At 37.3% G+C, this 22935-nt stretch overlaps 1 protein-coding gene across 1 annotated transcript in view; it reads right to left on the bottom strand.

The window, feature by feature from the left end:
* SIM2 (SIM bHLH transcription factor 2) overlaps positions 1 to 22935 on the bottom strand; it is a 58833-nt gene that overhangs the window by 24318 nt on the left and 11580 nt on the right. Inside the window, exons 3-4 of the mRNA XM_040585057.1 lie at positions 22202 to 22291; positions 15566 to 15674 (exon numbers count right to left, since the gene is read on the bottom strand). Of these exons, the coding sequence (XP_040440991.1) occupies positions 15566 to 15674; positions 22202 to 22291 (199 nt within the window). The remainder of the gene's footprint in view (positions 1 to 15565; positions 15675 to 22201; positions 22292 to 22935) is intronic.

Below are 22935 nucleotides of genomic sequence, written 5' to 3'. Positions count from 1 at the left end.
CATATATTTTTGTAATGCAAATTAGATCCGTATGGAGAAAACAGGCATTTAAATGAACTGGCACATCTACTATGGGGTTTTAAATACAAATGTATACAATTTGGTGGGAGGAAGCCATACGGTACAGACTACTATTGCTGAAGCATGACCTCACAAGTAAAGAATGGATCTGGGAGCTGGGAACATCAGTGCAATTCATGGTTTCGATACAAATTTTCTGTGTGACCTAATACTAGTGCTTGCTCTCTTTCTGCCACAGCCCCATGCACACAAAATAAAGGTAACTTTCTCCCTTCAAGGGGGCAAGGGAGAAAAATAATTAATAAACAGTAATGAGGATACAAAGACCATCTTTAGACATGAAGTGAGTTGCCAGCAATTTTGATGACTTACATTAATTGTCTTTTAATTACTTACATAATGACTTCTATAAAAAGATTATTAGTGCAATTGGAAGCAGTGCCTTAAACTCTTAAACTTCTCAAATGTCCTGCCACAAGATCTTAAAGAGTTTCTTTCAGTAGCGAGCTCCTTCCAGGCACCTTACTCATTAGCCTTCTATTTGCTGCTTCCTTTGTTTTTAAATGTTACTGTAGACTAGTACACTGCTACAGAAACACTTAGTTAGCTGTAACTTCACTGTTCCACCAGCAGTAGTTTATGATCCACAGTGTGGTCTTTAGGTGTTGATAAAACTAGAGCAGAACCCAAACTAGAGGATAACATTTTTCCTTTATTATTTTACATTATTAGCTATTTAATTATTTAAGAAGATACCTTGTGTCCCTGATTTCATGAGGATTGTAAGCAAGAGGTCCCCCTGGAACTGGCTACAGACTTTCTAGGAAAGCAAGAGGGTGATAAAACAATGCAAGTGCAAACATGCTATGTGGTATAGGAGGACAGAGTAAAGAGGAATAGAGCTGCACCCTAGTACTAAGTGGTATGGGGAGGGAAGGGTGATAGAATTGTAATTCAGTAGTAGCCACACGTGACTTGTGAGACTGAAGAGTAATAATCGGTAGCTTTGTCATTTTGTGTAATCAAGTGCAAAATTACATATAACTGTAATTAGTTTTTTAGCAGTGTGTTGCTGAACCAACAAACAGTAGTCTTTTAAATCAGTTACATCTCATGCCTGCAATCTAAAGAGGGATGAGTTACCCATGAGGTAACTGGGGACTTATCTGGGAGGTTCCATTTTTGAGTCTTGACCTAGCTGATATTAAGATGCCTGAAGTAAGCAAAAGGAGAGATGGTCCATGTGGCCAAACAGAACCTGGGCCGAGTGATATACTGCCTTTTTACCTGAAGAGGCCAAAGTAGTACATACAGGATGATATGCATTCCTCCTCCTGTGTGTCTTAAGAGTGATTGTTTTTGTGTGGGACCCCAGTGTCATTTTCCAGAGAAAAAAGCAAAATATGTCCAAAGGAGAAAAAGAGCACTTGACCATTCCTGGATGGTCTGGGGCCGTAACAACTACTAATGCAGTTATCTAGTAGTGCAGTGTGTCCCATAAGATGGGCAGATGCAGAATGCCACAGCATTTTTAAGCAGCCTGGTGGGATTGTGACATGACTGGTTAAGGCTAATGGCTATGTCAAAGTGCCCAGTGAATAATGTGCAGATGCTATAATTGTGTCTGGACATCATTTGCAGGATTGGAGCTGAAGAACACAGAAACTACCAGAGAACTTTGTGAGTGTGTGCAAGAGACTATAAAACCTATTAGTGAGCTTTGAGAATGACTCACTGGCAAGGAAAAGCAGGACAAGGCCATCCATATTGCTCATGCTTACATGAGTGTTATTAGTGTGTATGTGGTGCCTGTAAAAGCACTGTTCTGCTGTCCCTGTTGATCTGTTGTTGGTGGGCTCTGTGTACATATGTGTGTTTGTGCGTGCCTGCTGGGGATAAAACTATCTGCAGACCTGATCAAGAGACTGCAAAATATATAGGAGCAATAAGACCAAAACTGTCACCTAAAGAACCTAGGTGTGCAAGGCTGTGAACAATGTGAATTAGTATTCATATTAACTGATACCTTTGCCAGTGTGACTTCCAAATACCCTTGGAATTAGTAGAAGAGGGTAGCAAAGCAGAAAAGAACTGAAGTAAATGTGTAGTTGTAAAGCTGATTAGGAAATGAAGAGCCCTGGTATCCTGCTGGATACTAACACATCCATCAATATAATGCAAAACTTAAAACATCACATCCAGGCTGTACCTAATGCAGTTAAAATGGTCTACTCTAATGAAGAGAATGTAGAAAGGAAATTAAGTACTTAAAGATTTAGCAAGTAAAGAGGGTGATGCTGAATATTAAAATAGGAGAAATCAGATGAGCTGTGAGAAGAGTGATTACTAATGCATGCTGTCCTGCTGCAGAGGTTAATCACAAAATTGTGAGGAGATAGTAAGCATGACAGCTCAGTTATAAAGCAGGAAAAAAGCCTGTAGCATAAATAGCCAGCACCTTCTGTAAAAGGAAAGTAACTGAAGATGTCCAGGGATATAGCAAAAGTCTCCAGTTATGAAAGATAGAAGAACAGTAAATGTAAAATAGGCACTCCAGGCTATGCGGTGTATGTAACCAATTATCCTTAGGAGTTAAGTGATTTTATCAGTCAAAATTAAGTTTTGAAAAACTGCAAAAAATATAACTTAAAGCATCTAGACCTGGTAATGTAATTATCAATATCACTAGTGTTCTTTCAAGCAAATGAGTAAGCACAGCAGATATAAACAACAGAAAGAATCTTAGGCTATCAAGAAGATAACAGAGAGGAAACCAACCAAGTCCTACCTGTTCTTAAGAAGTTAAAGGTTGAGACAACTGTGGGTTAAGCACATATACATGAAACTTAAGAGAGAGAATAATGAGTAGTAAATTGTTATGACTGAAACAGAATATAAGCAACACTGAAGGAAAATAGCCTTTTTAATTATCAGAAAATATTCATACCATCTAATAACGTAGCTTAACCACTGTATTTAGTTATTCTCAAATGTTAACTATATAAATGCATCACTGTAAGTGATGTTAATGTCTTTCCTTTGTGCTAAGAAAATGTTAAAAATCTCTTTATAAATTATATCAGTTATAGAGAAAAGATGAAATCATCAGCTATTGAAGGATGAGAAACAAAATGCTACTGAATAGACCAGAAAGTCTTATAAAGATGTTCCAGCTGAGTTAACACAACAAAAAAAAAAAACCTATTAAGAACAATCTTTATTGTTTTTATCTTCTGTATGTATCAAAGAAAAAATGGTAATTCACTCAAACCATATAGATATTGATAACTACGTACTGCTCAGCTTTGAGTTTGGTCTTTCTTTTTTCTTTTTTTCTTTTATGGAAAGGGAGATTAAGAAATAAAACCAGATCCAATGTGAAGATATTTTCATCTCTATAAAAAGAGACCCCATTTGTCTGCATGAGGATGTACTTCATATTATTATTAGCGATAATAAATAATAGATAAAACACTATTACAGCACTGTAATCTCCGTGTATGTATTCTGTGTGTATTTGGATGGATGTAACTTGATGTATTTACAGAACAGTATTTTTAGAGCTGCAAGAAGCAGAGAAGATTTCATTAAGCGTAACAGTATCTCCCATGGTAAACTACTTTCCAGCTGTGCCTTCACAGCACCTGGAACCGAGACAACTGTATCTTCACACAGTGTGGTATTGGGGATATTTTAGATTGGAGTAAAACAATCTCATATGTAAATTCACATTTGTCACTGCAGGAGGCATTATGTGTTATACATTATATTGCCCCATACACTAGAGCTTCCAGAAGCAAGCTGAAAAGCTGTAAAACTGGAAAGCTGGATTAGAATAGAATAGAATAGAATAGAATAGAATAGAATGAATTGAATAGAATAGAATAGGATAGGATAGAACAGAACAGAACAGAACAGAATAGAATAGAATAAAACAGAACAGAATAGAATTAGAACAGAACAGAACAGAACAAGAATAGAATAGAATAGAACAGAATAGAATAGAATAGGATAGGATAGGATAGGATAGACTAGACTAGACTAGACTAGACTAGACTAGACTAGACTAGACTAGACTAGAATAGAATAGAATAGAATAGAATAGAATAGAATAGTTCAGTTGGCAGGGACATACAACAACCATCTAGTCCAAGTGCATGACCACTCCAAAGCTGACCAAAAGTTAAAACATGTTATTAAGGGCATCGTCCAAATGCCTTTTAAACAATGACAGGCTTGGGGCATCAACCACCTTTCTAGGGAGTCTGTAAAGAAATGCTTCTTAATGTCCAGTCTAGACCTCCCCTGGTGCAGCTTTGAACAATTCCTATGTGTCCCGTCACTGTATACCAGGGCAAAGAGATTAGCATCTCCCTCCACTTTCCTTCCTCAGGAAGCTGTAGGGAGCAATGAGGTCACCTCTCAGCCTCCTTCTCTCCAAACCAGACAAACCCAGATTCCTTAGGCATGCCTTGCAGCCCTTTCACCAGCTTTGTTGCCCGCATTTGGATGCATTTAAGGCCTTTCACATCCTTTTTAAATTGCAGGGCTCAGAACTGCACAGCCCTCTAGGTGAAGCCACACCAATGCTAAATTTGCTAAATTCAGTGGGATAATCACCTCTTGTGGCTGGTTGGCTATACTGTGTTTGATGCACCCCAGAATGTGGTTTGCCCTCTTGGCTGCCAGGGCCATACTCAGCTTAGCATTAACCAGCAACCCCAGATCCCTTTCTGCAAGACTGGTCTCCAGCCATTCCTCTCCCAACCACCTGAGTTTCCAAAAACGTGAGCAGTCACCTCATGGAGATGGCAAATTTTGCTGCAATTCATGCAAAACGTCACTACTGTTGTATCTCCTACTCAGCACTATTTCTTTCAAATACCGACTATTCCAGAAAGTTCACCATATATGATGAAATTTGTGTGTTTATTTGCACATTTTCTAGCATTTGCCCTAGCCATCTATAATTCTGACAAACAGTTCTGTATTTCATAAGAAAGGTTTTAACGCATTTTCCTTTACAGGTGTATTGCAGCTTTTCCCATATTCCCCTTTACTTTCTATGTCAGCATCTATTTTCCCTCTTTACCTGAATGTGACTTATTTCCCTCCCCCAAACAATTTTAAAATAATTTGGAAATTGATCCTTCTTTTCATAAGTCAGTTGAAGAATTTTCAAAGTTTGCAGATTCTTCTGTTCAAACTTTTTGCACGAGATGAGTCAAGAAAATGTCTCATAACTGTTATCGTTAAAAATAAACCTCCACCCCCACTTCTGAATTGATAAGTATCTTGAAAGGCTCTGATGAGAGCTTCCTGAAAAGCAGACCAGCCATCTTAGTACAGCTTTTAACATTTCTCAGAACATATCGATGTGTTTATCTGCTACAGGAATTAGAGATGAAAAGCAAAGCTTTAGGGTTCTTTCTAAATGTTTACCCTCCCATTTTTGGCACAGTGCTTTACTTTAGTTAGGCGGAACACAATCACAGGTCTATTTTTCTAGCAGACAAACACTTCCAGTATTTGTTATAACTTGGATTTACTTATGATAGCAAATCCCTGATTTTGTTTGTCCTGTATCAATGTTTAACATTTGAAAGTGATTGTCCTCTCCCCACTGCTCCACAAACTTTTAGTGAAATGTTTTTAAGAATGATCTGTGAGTCACTCAGGTTTTATCCTGGAATTCCAATTTTCCATTTTTCCCCAACTGGGTGACTGGTAATAGTTGGAAATTAAAACTAATGTAAGTAAAATACTAGTTTTGATCAACATGATCATACACTTTGAGCAGATTTCTTTGTCTTTCTTTCTGCTCTTCTTTGGAAGGGTGTAACTAGTTACTGAGATCCTGACTTTTCCAGTGTGTCTACTAGCAGATATTTTAATAAAATTGAGGTATCATTTATAATGAGGGGGACGTACTGCAAGTCAGAGTCCATATCCATGTCCAAGACATCTATTTCAAATGCATCGCTGTTTATTTTTTAGCCAAACTCCATGTTTCCCTTATCAGACTCAGAGAAGTTTTTCTATTCTACTAATATATTACTATATTGCCTGCTCATTATGGAGAAGCTCCCTCCCTGAAGCACTGCTACCATATAGTTGAGTAGATTCAGTAAATGTTATAAATGAGGCAGAGAGTAAATAGCTTCATTCAGATCCCAGCCCAAAGTTATCCATAAGTTAACATCCTCACAAAGCTGAAACACAGCAACCTGTGACTGAGAACACAGAAAAACAGTGCTGTCTATGGACATACAGAAGATATATTTCTTTCTCACAGCACCAAGTACCATTTCTATAAAGAATGCCTTCTCCATTAGTCCCTTTTCTTTTCTTAGCTTCCTATATCACACATTATGGTTTGACTACAAGTACTAGTCAAGAATAAAATAGCCTGTTTATATTTTACAGATTTTTATTTTCTTATTCTCATAAACAGAACAAGTATCACAGTAAAGAAAATGAGTCTTGCTAATTTGGACAAAGAATTTGTGCATTTGTTCACTCTTATTGCACATGACTGCCAAACAGGATTCTCCAAGCATTTCTGTGAAATTATGGTTAGTTTTATGGAACCCAGAATTGCCATCCCTGGGGGTGCAACTATGAAATCCATCTTTTCTTTCCACTCCATCTTTCATCTCTTTTGAAAGCGAACAGCCACAGAATTCTGTGGTTTGCATGCTGCTTGCACAGTGGACTGAGAAAAAAAATCATCATAGTTTTTTCCACAGCTTCACCTCTCATGCCTTTATTTTCTCTAAGGCAAAAGCTACTATTTTATATCTCTTTTGCAAAGCTCCCAAGTTTTGACATTAGCAAAATATGGCATTGTTTTATTGCAGAACCACTTTGTAAATTAATATACATCACCATGCAAACTGCACTCTGCTACGCCATGCACTGTTTTAAGAATGTATGCCTCATCTGTCACTATGAAAAATACAAAGCAGCATTAAAACTGGGAGCTCTTGACACAACTAATGATTCATGTTCGCTCTGCATGGCAGCTTGGGTGCAATGTCAAATCTCAGCTATAGTGTAGAAGATAAAAAGAGTTCTCTAAGGGCACGATTAGACAAAGCACTGAGCTCACGGTCACCTCCTTCTACCTTTCCTCCCATCTAACTTGTGTGGAGACACGTGCCTGCCTCAAGCTAGTGCAGTCCTCTGGAGACAAGGCATGCATGTGTGATAAGCTGTGCTCCATGTCCCTGCTGGACTGTTTTACAGGGTGGAAACACAGATACCGCAAGTTCATGTCTGGATAACACTTTACTGCCCAACCCCCAAAACACTCTGGGTTATTTTTGCTCATTCAGTTGGTTATTGCCTTCTTAGCTCCTCTATAGTATGAAGTCACACATGTTCTACTCTTATTTTTGTGTAATCTGCAAAGCATCTGGGTCCCACACAGCACGTTGCTGACTAAAAGAGCATGCAAGTATCTTGGCTAGTCTCCCGTGAGCATAAGGCTATAGCTTTTGTGAGGCACAGGAGAAAGAATGTCACAAATTCTACCCCTTAACTCTGAATGAGGTCAACACCAACTTCCAGAACAAAAAAGAGGTAAAAGCGTTGTAGGTGCACACAAAAGAGAGCTTGCATAGTAGCACACACAGTTTTAAGGTAGTCCTTGAAGCGGGGAATCCAGGACAGGGCCAGCATGAGAATGGGCTTGTGAATGCCTTTGATGGACTTTGCTCATGACAAATTCAGAAGCAGGCCTGGAGATGAGTTAGTGGAAAATGAGGAGTCAGACCTGTAAGCCTGGTGCTTACTAACCATCTTTATTATTGCTAGGCTAAAAAGAACAGTGCAAAAGTGAGGTTGTGATCAAAACTATTCTGCAAGACAAAACACTGCATGCAAAGGGATGTATGAAAACAACATTTCCCCCTTCTTCCTTGGTCAAACTGATTTCAAGTAGAGAGAAAAAACAAACCAGACATGCTTTCCCTTCTCCCTATTACACTGCAGCACCGTATATACACATGCAAGTTACAGGCTTAAGTGTTTGAGAATACTCATCTTCTTTTTAGCAAATGAGTGGCGCTGGTTGAATGATAAAATATAAATACCTTACATGGCAAAATTGCAAATTAGAGAGCGAGCAAGAGAGAGCAAGTCCCTACACACATACTAAGCTAGAACTGAAGTTTGTGGGCTGACTTGTTTTGTCCTGGTAATGTTCTTGCTATGGTAGGAAAGCAATCAGTTGCTGTCCTCTGTCCTAGAGTTTCAAGCTTGCACGTGCTGCCCAAATTTCATCCCTATTTGGTCAGTTTGTTCTGTGTCCTGACTGTATGCAGAATCCTGTCAGTGCTGCAGAGGGTAAATTGTCTCTACTACCATTCCTGTCACCCAAACTTAGATGTTTTCCAGCATTTGCCCAATTTTTCTTTTGCTCCTGTAAATGATGCTTCTAAACTTTTCTTACAGAAGAAACTCAACAGGGCACTAGGCAGAAAGGAAACAAATATCTTGTGCAGTCTGAAGCACTCTACTATCTTTGATATATAGTATGGCTAATTACCAACAAAAAAAGATTTTTTTAATGGGGTGACAACAGTCTTCCCTCTTTTCCACTTTTGTACATCCATAATAATAGTATTTTCTTGGTTTCTCAAGTTTAAATTAACACTAACAAACAGTGGTAACAGGATCATCCTGTTAAACCTTTATCTTTCAATAACAGTTCTCCTATAAAATATTTTTAGATCCTATAAAATATTTTAGATTAATTAAAACAAAAATTTATATCAACATTTCTTTTGCATATGTGCTACTAGAAAAATGTCTTTAAAACTTAGTGTAAAAAAGATTTTTCCAGATGTCCAATTTTCTATTCCCTTCTTTTAATATTGAATGAAATGTACGTAGGGAAGATGTTCTTCCCTGATAGGAACAGGCATTTGCTTCTTCACTGACTGTTACAGTGCTCTTTAAAGCATCAACCAGAATGGAGAAAGTCTGACACAATGTATTCCAGACTCCTTGTGTAACTTACATTAGGCTTATAACTAGTCATATAAGAATTATCCAGTTATAAGCAGACAACTGAGATGTCTACAACAACTGCAGTATTCCTTTTTCCCTTTGTCTGCTCTGGAGCTTGTTAATAAGCTGGGTTTAGTACACTGTGCTTTGGTGTGCAAGTCAGCAAAAGTTGGGAAGCTATAGACATTTTAAAGGATTAAAATCTCAGAAAAAAAACATATGAAACCAATAAAAGACACACAATGTCTGATTCCAAATGCACACATGGAAGAGAAACACACAATGCTGAATCCCTCTCAGCATTGCTTAATTGCTTGTCTCAGTTATCCTGCAGTGCAAATATCTCTTATTTCATGTGCTTGCTTGCTTGCTTGTATTCAGCTGCAATGATGACAGATGGACTGACTAGTCATATCCAGCCTGCACTACCCTGATATTTCATACACAAATTTTCTTCTTTATTCTTAGAGATATGGTTCAGGAGGTACAGCATTTTCCAAAAACATCCGGATGGTTTAGTAAGTGCTACTATCCTGCTACAAGCCTACCACTCTATGCTGCTAACAGAAAAAATTCTGCAAAAATGGTTAGTACAGACACACTTTTGACAGCAACATAATTTGAGGGCTTAAGGTCCCAACTTATTGTAGTATGTGCATCCCAGCTTGTGTCAGTATGTTGTTTCATCTAAAGAGCATGCGAGGGGAAGCTGGATGTAGTCAATAATCCTGGTGCAATCCTCAACATTCGGTCCCTGAAAGCCAACCACTATTTCAAACACATTCAAAATGCTTATCACCTCTGGACAAAGCACTTTGTAACTTTGTAACAGTCACTTCACAAACCTTTGCCAGCATTTTGCCTCCCACCATATGCTGAGCTGTAGCAGCTCAGACTTACTAGCCTGACAGACATTTAGTTTTACACTATGTGTGAAGTGTGGAAAGGGGTCAGCTCCTCACATGCCTCCATGAAGTTCTGGAGCTATTGTTGGCTAGGCAGAATTTTGCATGGCACCACAACCACAACCTACTAGGTCTCCTGCAGTAAGCAGGGCAGATACGCAGCATGCACTGAGTGTCTACAGTGAGCTGTAAACATAATCTTGCAGTCTTCCAAGATTCAGAAACTAATGTGACCTCCTCATACCCACATGTTGGAGCCTAGCCACCCTGCTGGATGACTACTTTCTGCCCCAGCAGGAGAATCTCATCCAGTGGACCAAGTTTGTTAGTTCCACTGCTTGAAGAAACAGAAAAGAAAAACTTTCAGAACTGGAAGTCCTCAAGGAAAGACAGCATGCATCAAACCCACTTTTCTACATGCTAAGAAATTAGCTGCTCAGCCCTACACCATGAAACAATTCCTATGTTCCTGTTAGTGAACTGTTGCATGTCTTAGGATAGAGGCCCAGGAATCCCACTGTCAGCCTATGCAAAAAATACAGGTGGTATAGGCAGTGCAAAACTGAGGTGTAAGGCTTCACAGGTACAAAACCAAGCCAGAACACACTGAAATGCTGCAGACCAGAAACATTTTAAGCAATATTTGGAAAGTTATGAAAGGGTAATAAATTTACCTGAGATCTGAGCACAACCCAGTACACATCATTTGGAAAAGATACCAAATCATTCTCTTTTCTTTTTTTTTCCTTTTTCTTTTTCTACTAACTCATCCCAGTTGAATATAATGGATTAAATTTATTACAACTGGTGCAAAGTTGGCCTAAAGACTCATGTGCGGTGATTTGCTGAGGCATACCCTACCTTTAATGTATATGTGAGAGAAATTATTCTTTTTCCCCACCCCAGCTACCCTCAGAAAGAGTGTCCAGCTGTTGGTTTCTTTCATAGCAAGGGATCAGTACATATTGTTTTACATTTTCAATGCCGGTCATGCAACTAAAAAGGCAGCTTAAAGACTTTATAAGTTAAAGCTGAAATTCTCCAAAGCCTCCACAGATCACGGGGCTTATGGCTTTCATTGAGTCATAGCTTGTAGACCTTAAAGGACAAAAAGGAGCATTAGATCACAGATGTAACCTGTACATTGCAGTTCGTTAAACTTCAGTCAGGTACTCTTGCACTGAGCTCAGTAACTTCTGTTTGCCTAAAGCGTATCTTCTATAAAGGCATACAGCCTTGATCTGAAGACATCAAAAGAGGAAGAAACCACTGCTTTCCTCAGTACTTTGTTCCTGTGATTAATCAGACTCCTAGTTATAAATGTATGCATTATTCTAATTTAAGCTTTTGTGGTTTCAGTTCACAGATATTAGTCCTTGATATGTTTTTTCTTCTAAAACAGTCCTTTAGTTCCCAGTATTTTCTTCCCTTGGAAGTATGCACGCACAGTAATCAAGTCACTTCCCAATCTTCCTTTTGATAAACCAAACAGATGGTGTTTTTTCATCTCTCATTATAAGCCTTTCCAGTCCTTCAATTATGTTTGTGGGTCTCTTCTATACTTTCTCCAAACTGCCATTTTTTTTTAAGTGGACAACAGAATTACACAGAAAAATCCAGTGTCCATTTCACTAATACTGTAAAAATAATACAGTATTATTTTCATCCTTAATTCATCCTTGCTATTCCTGTTTACTATTCCCCTGCTTATATACACAAGGATTTTCCATTACTCCATTTTGCCACAGCTTCACAACAGGAGCTCACACCAAGCTGTTTTCTTTTATGACCTTTAAATGCTTCTCAGAGTTGCTGCCTTCCAGTTTCTTGCCCTAAAAGCTTTCTTTGCCATAGCATGCTATAGCACCACATTGGACTTATCTGAAGAGTGATGACACAACACAAGAGCTACTTCACCAACATCCATTTTCCCAAATTTTATTACATTTAAGATTGCTATGAAGTCCCAGCTACTGGAAGCATGTGATTATTCAATAATTTTTCACTGTCTTTATAAAAACAAAGTATCTACCCTCTTATATTTGAAGATGGGCACATCTTGTTGTACCTGAAACATCAGGAAGTCCAGGGCAAACTTAAAAAATTCAGAAGTTATAATTGAAAAAGGCTTTTGCCTGTTAAATTGATATATTATTTTTGAGTACCAGGCTGAGTTATATGAAGAAAAACAATGTGACAGTAAGCACAATATAAAGAAATACACACTATGTCTGCTTTTATGCAGTGAGCAATAGTTTGCATTTCCCTGAGAAATAGAACGCATGCAAATAAAACTTCTAGAGCTCAACAGCTGCAAGGCTTCCACCTTTCTCATGTTGTCTGGTCTTTCAGAAAAGCTTCTAAGGAATTGATGAAGCACTGGACATACAAGGGAAGGTTTGAAGAGGATAATGAGGGACAATGAGGAAGATTAAAAGCAAATGAAGAAATAAATAAAGGGATAGCATAAAATTTTACTAAGACTGTAAAACTGAAGGTCAAAAGTAATCTGTACTCTGGGTTATTCAACACCACCAACAGAATGCCACAAAGTATAGATACATGTGTTCACATTTGTGATTTTATTTCTATCATAATGGATCTTACCCAGCTACAGCTGCTGAAATAGCAACTGAACTAGAAATGTATATACATATCTGAGAATTAGCTGAAGAACACATCTTGAGCAAGTAAAGTTACATGAGCCAAGCTGTAAATTTGTGCTATAAACCTCTGTGTCTGCAGTGCAATATTGATTTTACTCCTGAGTAATACGACAGATTGGAGAGATCTATAAAGTAATAAAGTTATAAAAGGAATTATTTTATTTGACCCTGTGACTTGATGTTTCAGACATGTTTTAAAAAAGAGATAAAATCAAACTGAAATGACAAAAAATGCTCTTTAGAAAGTCTGATTTCCTTTTTATTAGAAAATAAAGCCACTTTCACCCAACCTCCCTCTGTTCTAAATTATTTGTAGAACTCCATGTTTCATTTAAATGTTCAAAATATCTACTAAGATACAGACAGAACTTTCTTCATTCCTGTCGTTTATTAAGTAGGTTTCAGGGCTTCACTGAAGAAAAATAGAAAATCTGCTTTGATTTCTGTAGCCTAGGTAGTTTCAGGTTATACCTCAAGATACATATGTACAATGTATACACTGCAGAAAAGAGAACTACTGGCACAGGGCAGACAAATATAAATAAATATTGGGTCACTCTGTTCATTTTAAAAAGATTTAGCTATGGATTCTGGATATTTCAATACACCCAGTCCACATGTTGTATGGAGAAGAGACACACAGAAGTAAGATTTGCATTAAATAATCCCTATACAAACCAGAACACAGCTTAACTCCTTTATTTATCTTCTCCAAGTCTAGGAATCCAAATAAGGTGCTGTTGTTTTGAGGTTTTTACCAACTTCCTCTGCCACACAAAATTTTACACAAAACAAAACGTGTAAATGGATCACATTTCAGAGTAAATTTTCCTTTACCTTTGCACTATTGAGAAATCAGAGCTTGATACTAATAACAAATAGCATCTATGTAGAATGAGGTAAAGAAAGCTACAGAGAATGAGGAATGTATCTGGGGCTAATTATACCATCAGCAGAATTTCAGACTGAAACAGCACAACTGAATTTAAAAGTTTCAATTGTGTGCAAAGTCTTTTGAGACACAACCAGAACAGAATTATACTTCACAGCGACTAGAATTTGTTAAGGAAATAAAGAATTTGACCATAAGTAGAAAAAATGAGAGACCTGATTGTTTCAGAAAACAAATGCTAACAGACATGATAAGCATCCAGAGATATCCAAACATAAGCAAGAAACAGGCAGCACCTATTTCTGAACAAAAAACCAAAACCCAAAAACCTTCTGGAACTGCAGTGTTAGTGTGTTGTCTCACTGCTTCTAGTGAAACAGAGCCATTTCACTGAATAGAGAACAGGAAGAGCTGCGGGCTTATTTGCATTTGACGTAATTCCAATCAGTTGCTCATGACTTTAAATCTGTAAAAAAATCTCCAGCTAACAAATTTAAAAAAAAGAAAGGTAACAAAAACAGATTATTGCCACTGGCAAAACAGTGGGTATAAAAATGTCTTACTACCAATTCTGGATACCAGCAGAACTGCATGAAAAGTCATGCATTTCAACCAGAAGTGTCCCCTCTCCTGTCAATAATTTAGGAAAAAATAAAAAATTTGTTTTAAAAAATGTCAACATTAAAAAAAAAAAACAAACTGACAAAGGAATGAACAAACTGTGAAGTAGTCAAGTAACGGCTAGAAGGAGAAGAGTCCAAGAAAAATAAGTTTGTTTTTTAAGACACCAAAGGGTATGCAAAACAACCTGTTTAGGGAGGCAGAGGAGAGAAGAAGACTAAGATAATTCTTCCATTTACACCCCTCAGACCAGTACATATGCTTCCAGGCACATTAAACTTCCCTGCATGCAGGGGGTACATGGTTATGCACTGATGGAATCACAGCAGTCAGAACTGTGGTGAGATCACCAACTACAGAAAATCCATTGGCACCAGAACTGTGAAAAAAATGCCTGATCCTAAACAGAATTGTAGCTCAAATCCAAAGCTTCTCATGCTTTTAGGAGCTGTCCTTTAAGAAGGCCAGTAAAAACTAGCATAATGTGAGCTCCAGCTGATTAAGTAGTTATGAAATATATGTGAAAGCACATTGTACACGATGGAGCCAGGTTATTTCTGATGTTTTAAAGTTAAAAGAACTGCTCCTGAGGAAACGAAAGCTACTGAGGATTATAGTGTGAAGATGAGCATATCTTTGTTAGTGATATAGTAGTCACAACATTGAAGTAACAACTTAATACACGAAGGGTTATGTTAATATTTATGTGTGGTGGCTAAGCACAGCCAGGGTGGACAGTCTGATCCAGGCGTTCACATAATGAATGAGAGTTCTGCTGTCTTCCCTGACACTCCATCCAGCTTAACATCATGCTGTATGGGTACGCGTGGGTGAATCATCTGCAGCACCTGAACAGGATGTGTGGAGAGGCTTGGTGAATCAGTGATCCAGTATCAAGGCAAGCGGACATTACTTTCCTGGAGAGATCACTTTTTAATGAGATTTTCTAAATCTAGGTCATTTACAAAACCCATTTTTGCTCTTCCTGTAGTGGAGGGCATTAGGTCTAGCTTTTTGTCAAAGCTTCGAATTCAACAGTTGTTTTTAAAGCATTAAAAGTGTCCTCCTATTTCCCAATTGCCTAATGTATTTTTTTTTCCCACTAAGACCACACAGCCACAGCTGTGCACAACTAGACTATTGCAACATTCCTCCAATCTCAGCAGTGATGACAAAATAAAAGAAATCAAATGGCCACTGGACAAAATCTATAAACACCTGTTCAAAACTGCGCGGACTCCATGGCATGAAAAGCATTATTTAATCTAAGATACCTTATTCCCTTTACTGCAACAAACCAAAATCATGCGTCACAGTTTCCTGTTCCTCCTCCATTCACATACGTAGCTTCGTATCAGATAAATACGAACTGGTCACATTTCAGCCTAGGATTGTTACTTATTTAAATTTTTCAGTGGTAGTTGGATCACAGTTCACACAAGTACCTTGTAAGAGGTGAGGATGAAGAGGCTGGTGAGCAGTAAGAACAGCTGTCATCTCATCATGATCAGAAGGATGTATGTACTCATAAATGCTATTACCAGTAAGCTCCACCTGTGAAGAGACATGTAAGACATGAAGCAGTGCAGATGGCTATGTTTTTTTCCTATCCCAAAAGTGCTCTTAAGTAACCTGCATACACTGCATCTGGGTAACTACACACCATTAAAACATAAGCTGAATGTATCAAAACTGTGTTCCAAATTATACTCATTAAACTGAATTAATTCCTTCTTCAGTAGTAACTAATATTAGAGGGGCTTTTATGGGAATTTCTGGTGATGATCTGGATACAGAGGAGCTGCTATTAGAGAAAGCTGGCAAATGAAGTGGTAAACTAACACAGCTGTAGAAATGTTAGATTGCCACAAAATGGGATAAAATCTCTGTCAACTATATTAATGTCTCTCAAGAAGACAGATATCCAGAAAAATAAGGTTTCTACAAGTTCCCAGAAACTATCACCTGCATTCAGCTGGCAGCTGGCCCTTCAGAGCCAAACCACTAGACTGACACAATTCCTTTGTGTCTTTTCAAAGATGATCCACCACACTCAATCCACAGTAGTGCAAAGGGCTCAGAACAGTAGCCAGTGAATTCAAAAGCAGACTTCCATAGATTTTCATGGGTGCTGGATTGAGCCTTCACTGCTTTAAGTAAACATGCACAGTAAAGACTAGATCTATCTTATATATCTGTGTATTCCCTCTTCTAACCTGAACTTTGCTCACACAAGAATGTTTTTCTGTCTTTCTCACTGTTGTACCCATAATAACAGTTGCAAAAAAATGAATGGCGTGCACCGTATGTCCTTTTTGCTAACTCTATTTGCCACGTATAAAACTCGCCAACAAAAGTCTCCAGATAGATGCAGTAATTGATTTAAGGAGTGAACCAATACTTTGAGCCTGTGTTTTAAATTAGTGTCAGGCTGTCCAATTGTTCAGTGTGGCCTGATGTGCCTTGGGCCCCCAAGATCAGAGACAGCTGAGAGGTGAAGTAATTTAACCTATTATTCTGAGCCAATCCTACTGATTTGCTAAGATGTGTGAGTTGCCTTTTCTTTCGAATAAATGAAGTTGTCTACCCCACAAAGCAATCTTTTTCCAAAAATGTTTCTCATCGTTCCATTTTCTGCATTATTCATGGAATGTCTCTTCTCAAGACTATGCAAACTAACTTTTTTTCCAGCCATCTATTCCCCACTGCTTCTTTCCAACAACCCCTCCCTGCAAAAACAAAAACACCAACACTGATTTGAAATTCTAACCAGGATAAAATTTCACTTAATAAGGGGAAAAGAAAGAAAGAAAGAAAGAGAGAAAGAAAGAAAGAAAGAAAGAAAGAGAGAAAGAGAGAAAGAAAGAGAGAAAGAAAGAGAGAAAGAAAGAGAGAGAGAAAGAGAGAGAGAAAGAGAGAGAAAGAAAGAGAGAGAAAGAGAGAAAGAGAGAAAGAAAGAAAGAAGGAAAGAAAGAAGGAAAGAAAGAGAGAAAGAAAGAAAGAGAGAAAGAGAGAAAGAAAGAGAGAGAGAAAGAGAGAGAAAGAAAGAGAGAGAGAAACAGAGAAAGAGAGAAAGAGAGAAAGAGAGAAAGAAAGAAAGAAAAGAAAGAAAGAAAGAAAGAAGGAAAGGAGAGATGGGGAGAGAGAAAAAGAAAGAAAAAAGGCAGAGAGAAAGAGGTGAAGAAAGAGAGAGAAAGGAAGAAGGAGAGAACAGCAGGTGAGGGGAGAGAGATGGGACAGGGCAAGGCAAGGAAAGAGAAAAGGAAGAAGAGAAAGGAGATGATCTATGTTGCTGCATTTTTGTAATTTTCTCTAAAAGCTCTCCTTAAGAAGCACTGGCTGTTCCTTTTCAGTATTGTAACAGGTGGGAACCTGTATAGTAACACACCATATTCAAGCTTTAGTGGCAGAGGAGGAAGGAGAACATACAATCTCACCACGAGTCATGCTTCTCAATGCTTCTGTTTGGTTTTAATTATATGGAGGAAAACGTATTGTAAATGTCCATAGCTATCTCTGTAAATACCACAATCACCTACAGACACATAAAAATTATTTTTTAAAATTTTAATAATTCTTATGGTGATGGGCATTTTGTTGGCCTATATGCTTAATAAACCAGAAAATGAAAAAAATTATCATTGCAAAAATGCATGGCTCTGGCCAGTTTTCAAACCAAAAGAAATATAATTTATGACCCTGTTCCTATTATTTTATCTTTGGCTAATAAAGATTTTGCCGAAGACTATGTTTTCCCTTTGAAATTAAAACAATTGTATCAGAGTATACAGCTTTCAAAAAAAATCATTCATGGGAGGCTATGTGCCAACAATCTCTCCCTTCAATAAAAACACTTTCTTATAAAAACAATATCAACCAACCTGACTAGCAACATCAACTATAGTAATCCAAAAGATCTTGTTGCCTCTCTGCTATTACCAAGTATAATCATAACCACATCAACATGCATCTACTCTCTTACAAAGTCTGAGTTGTGGGTATCTCTTGCTTTTGCAAAAGTCACTAACTATTTCAAAAGGCCTACTGACAGAAATACACATTTGTTCACAGGATTCACAGGACTGGACCCAAGGTCATAGTTTTATCCAAACTGTAATTTGTATCCCAGGGCTCCTATCTAAAATTCAAAACTAAAATGCTTTGTCGAACTAATGACTACTTTTTCCCGTTATATACATAGGAATATTTTCTACTCTGATGTACAACATTTGCAACCCCCACAAAATCAGCAGGAGGTGAACATACAACACTGAAACCAAAATTGACTGTAAAAATGCAAGTGGAAACATAAAGCCATCAGCAAAGAGATGGGAGCTATGTAAGGGTCAAATAACCAAAATATGTGTACATAATTTTGGAACTGACCACAGTCTCCTGCTCTGCATAGTGCTTACAATGTAACACTGAAAACTTAAAAAAATAAATTATATGGTTCAATTCATAAACCTTCTAAGATCCCATGCCTCAGGCTTATTAAACCAGCTTCCTTGATGCAGTTTTTTAATATCTGTAAATACCTGCTTACTACCAAATATTGCTGTTTCCTACTAAGAGGTTTTTTATGTGTAACTCAGCTGCACATTTTTTTCCTGCCAAGAAAAGATTCATAATAAACACAGAGGACTAAGTAGATGGATTCTAGAGCAAATAATTATAGATTTGGCCTTTCATATACTTATGTGATGAAAGTAAAATAAACTCTTGGAAAAGTTAGATGTTTGTGGTTAAATATTTCAAGACTTATCAAAAGTCAAAGATAAGCTTGGCTCCCTCATGGTCCCAGAAAATGGCTGGAATAAGCTCCAGACTTTCAAAATTTTAAAAAAATATATCTTTCACCATTGTTTCCTAAGAGGATTTTCCTCTCCATTCTGTGTCTTTGGACTCTGAGGGGGAAAAGTATTTGGGGAATTTGAACCTATTTGTTATCCATGGAAAAAAAGAGGCAAGGAATTGGCACTCTCAACTAGTACAAGTCGGTTCAACACTGGTCTGAGGCCAATTGAAATTATGGAAATTGAATGGAGAAGGGGGTCCTAACCATCAGTATTTACAGAATTTACTGTTACAGTTGAGAGCAAAGGCAGATCAAAATCCAAAGCCACAAATTAAGTAATAGTTCCACAAATGAAGACATAGCCTTTTCAGAAATATTGTTTCTGATTCTGTGGTGCTGCAGACAGTGAGGCAGTACTGAAAAACAATCCTTAATGTTGTTTTTAAATTTTAAACTAGCTTAACTACACCAGCCAGTGAAGGGTTATTCAGAAGCTCTAATTTCTTTCTGCTGAAGTTAAATTCAAGATCAACTAGAAGATAAGGGCTACTGTAGTAGGGCTCCAAGAATATACTGCAAAATATTTTTAAATGGATTTTTTATTTAGTTTAAATACATATTTTTAAACAAATTGCACTTTAACTGGAAATTGATGTGTAGACTAGTTAATTGTCAAATTATTTAATAAAAAGACCTTTCTATGCACACTCTAAAAGATTTTCTACAATCATCATCACTCTGGTCTCAGCTTGTATTGGCTGGAGCTCTATAAGAGCACTTGTTGGAAATATAGTGTGGGATTATGACTTGGTGAGGGAGACTCACAGAATTTGCTTCAACAGACCAATCTCATTCTTGTTGATGTCAGTGGCAAAACTCCCAGTTATTTCCAGAGAAGTAGGAACAAGAACTCATTTAGAGCCCTGGGAAGCTTACAGGAATATCCTACTGTTAATGTATTAATATCCTAGTACGTAGGAGTAGCCTGGTATTAATGTTAGTGGTACTTAAAGTAAAACTGACCCTTCAAAAATGGAACATTGAGACACAGAAAGAACAGATTAAATGATAAGACAGTGTGAGGAAAAAGAGGGAGGATCACTGCCTTGTTTAGCTGGGGTTTTGTATTTATAAATGAAAAACTCTGCTGTGAAATTGCTGAAACACTTACTGTTTTGAGAGTCTAAAATACGCCCTGAAATTTCACATCCCTCTGCTCTCTCCGGTCTATAGCATTCTGGGGAGTTCAAGGATACAGCCCATTCACTTACAAATCTCTGCTAAAGTGAAACATTTGTGATTTTGCTTATTAAGCTGCCTTCAACAAGCAATATGACCCAATCCTCTAGTTTTCCTCAGCACCCCCTGCACTAAGGGTTTATAGATATTTACATGTGCAATGCACATGGAATTCAGTCTGTGCAGATGGCTGTAAGGGCATGCAGGCTAAATATGACTAAAACTTGTATGACGCTTTCAATCCCCTCTCCTTGAATGTGGCAAAGTCTATTTAGTGCCCTACTGATCCCGTAGTTCTTTAATTTCACCAGATGAGTGGATAGTACTGAGATCTCCAGGATCTGGTGACTTGATATTCCTTAAGAAGAAAGAAAAGAAAGAAACAATTTCTGGACAAAACCTGCAAGATCAGTTAGCACTTACCAAACAGCAAGCAGCATGGGACAATAAGACTTTGCTTCAACAAGGACAGATGGCAACGCTCAGTGCTTTGGAATAATTGTACTGACTAAATGAATCTATTTTAGCAGTCAGCAATGTGGTGGATGTTTTCAAAAAGTTAGAGCAAGAAAAACTTTTAATAAGGCTGTTGATTCAGAGTAGAAAATATGGCCATTCTCTAGGAAAGTTTATTCTTAAAAAAAGCAATATTTAAAGTAATTTTAACATGCATTAAATGTTAGGAAACAACTAATACTATACTGTAACAGACTCAATTGAACAAACTGCTTGAACTAAGAATGTTCCCTGGACACATTTTTTAAAGTTGGCAGAAAAAAAGTATCCACACAGAATATTGATTCTCAAAATTACCTTTTCTAAAAGAGATTACAAAAACAGGGATTGTAGTTGCCTTTGGATTTAGAAGTGGTGTTTATGAGATTATATACTTGCTTTTTCTAGCTATTTAGAGTTCTATTTTTTTTTCACAGCTGTTAATGTCACTATTATAAACACACATCCAAAGGACTTCACAGTTTTTGAATCAAAAGTATTAGTTAGTACCAAAGTTAAAGTACACATATAATCTCCCCAACTCAGCCCCTTCCTGTTTATGGCAATAGCCACAGGGCATATTCCCCAGACATTTTCAGAACATCCTGCTCCCTCTCACCTTCATCTCCTCCTTCTTCTTCCCTCTGCCATTAAGTCTTTATTTCCCTTTATTTAACTCCAAGTCGTGTTTGAGCTGCAACTGATTCTAAAGAAACACTTCTGTTTCTTGCAAGTCTCATCCAGTGAAATTAATTAGGATTTTTTCTATTGGACTTTGGCAAGCTTTAAGTCAGGTGCTACCAATGAATTTGTGTAATACATTTACACACAAAGGTATGGAAACTTGCACTCTGCAATAAATTCAGGCTATTTGCCCTTGTGCCTGTCCCAAGAAGGCAAAAAATTAGAAATGTCCTTCTAAGAAAAAAACCAATAAAACCCCCTTATACTTCTTGTGCAGAAACAGTAGTAAACTGAGTTTTATGAGTTCTATCACAACCATATAAAACGCTTTACTGAAAAGACCACTGAGCTGGAAAAACTCAGGAAAAACTACCCTGAATTCCATGTGAACACTCATAAATCTGCCCCTTTTCTTTTTTTCCTAAAGCACATTTACCATAAAACTCATGTTCCACATCAGATTTCCTCTCTATTTCATAGTAAGTCTCAATATCTTACACAATCTAAAACATATAGACTTGAATTCTAAACTTTATTTCAGACATATAGCGTCACCACACAGGCAATAGGTTTGGGTTTCAAGGTCTGTATATATCTGCAATTTGCAATATCATATTATTTATTACCCTTCTTAAAGGTAATGAGGAGTAAAATACAATGAACAAGAAAAGATATAAAGACAGCCATGATGTGGTTGTAAGTAAAAGAAACTTGAATATTCAAGTAAGACCATTTCTCAGAGAACAAAGTTGAACCTTCAAACACCCCTAAAAAACGATTACATTATATACGTGGCAAGGTATCAGTGTTCGGTTCCAAATCTAGTGTCTGTATTTAACAGATGGACAGAATAAATCACTCATACCTGAGATAAGCCAAGATGTACAGATGCTGTTTCTGAGATGTACATTATTTTGCCATCTGATGCTACCACAAAAACAAAACCATCCAATGTCTGAAAAAGAAAAAATATGTAGGGTAAAAAGCAAGCACTCTGTTTAAACCATTTACAGTGAAAAATTTTTGAAGTCTTTGGAAGGAAGATCGCTATCCAACATCAGCAAACAGAAGCAGAATTTAAGGAACAGAAACTTTTATCTGATGCTGTTCCTACAAACTCTGTGACACACACACACACATTGTGAAATCCAATTCATTCCCCCTACAGATGCTAGCTTTACTGCTTCACTTCAAGCTAACATTCTCCTGTTGATTCTGGTTATTTTAGTACTTAGTACAAATCCTGAGCTATGTGGTACTTAGGGGAAAGTCTAGTACTATACAAGCCATTTTTTATGGTATAATTGGCAGACACAGCTTACCACTATTTGCAATATATTTAATGATACCATGAGCAATGTTTTAACTTTCTTTGACTATATTTTTAATAACGTCTTTCTGAACAGAGGACTATCTGCCATAACTATGTGAACATAGATAAAGAAAGTAAAAGAAATCAGCATTCACAACTTTATCACACTTGAGGATAGATATTTATGCTTATTAAGCTATATCCCTAGTCTGTGAATCTCAAGTAGTGGTAATAAAAAATGCAAACTCGAGATCCAATCCTACAAATTCTTATTGATGGGATATTGA

This window comes from Falco naumanni, chromosome 2 (genome assembly GCF_017639655.2).
Source record: "Falco naumanni isolate bFalNau1 chromosome 2, bFalNau1.pat, whole genome shotgun sequence".
Classification (NCBI taxonomy): domain Eukaryota; kingdom Metazoa; phylum Chordata; class Aves; order Falconiformes; family Falconidae; genus Falco; species Falco naumanni.
Note: the sequence above shows the minus strand (reverse complement) of the source record. Positions and strands in the feature narration are given on the sequence as shown.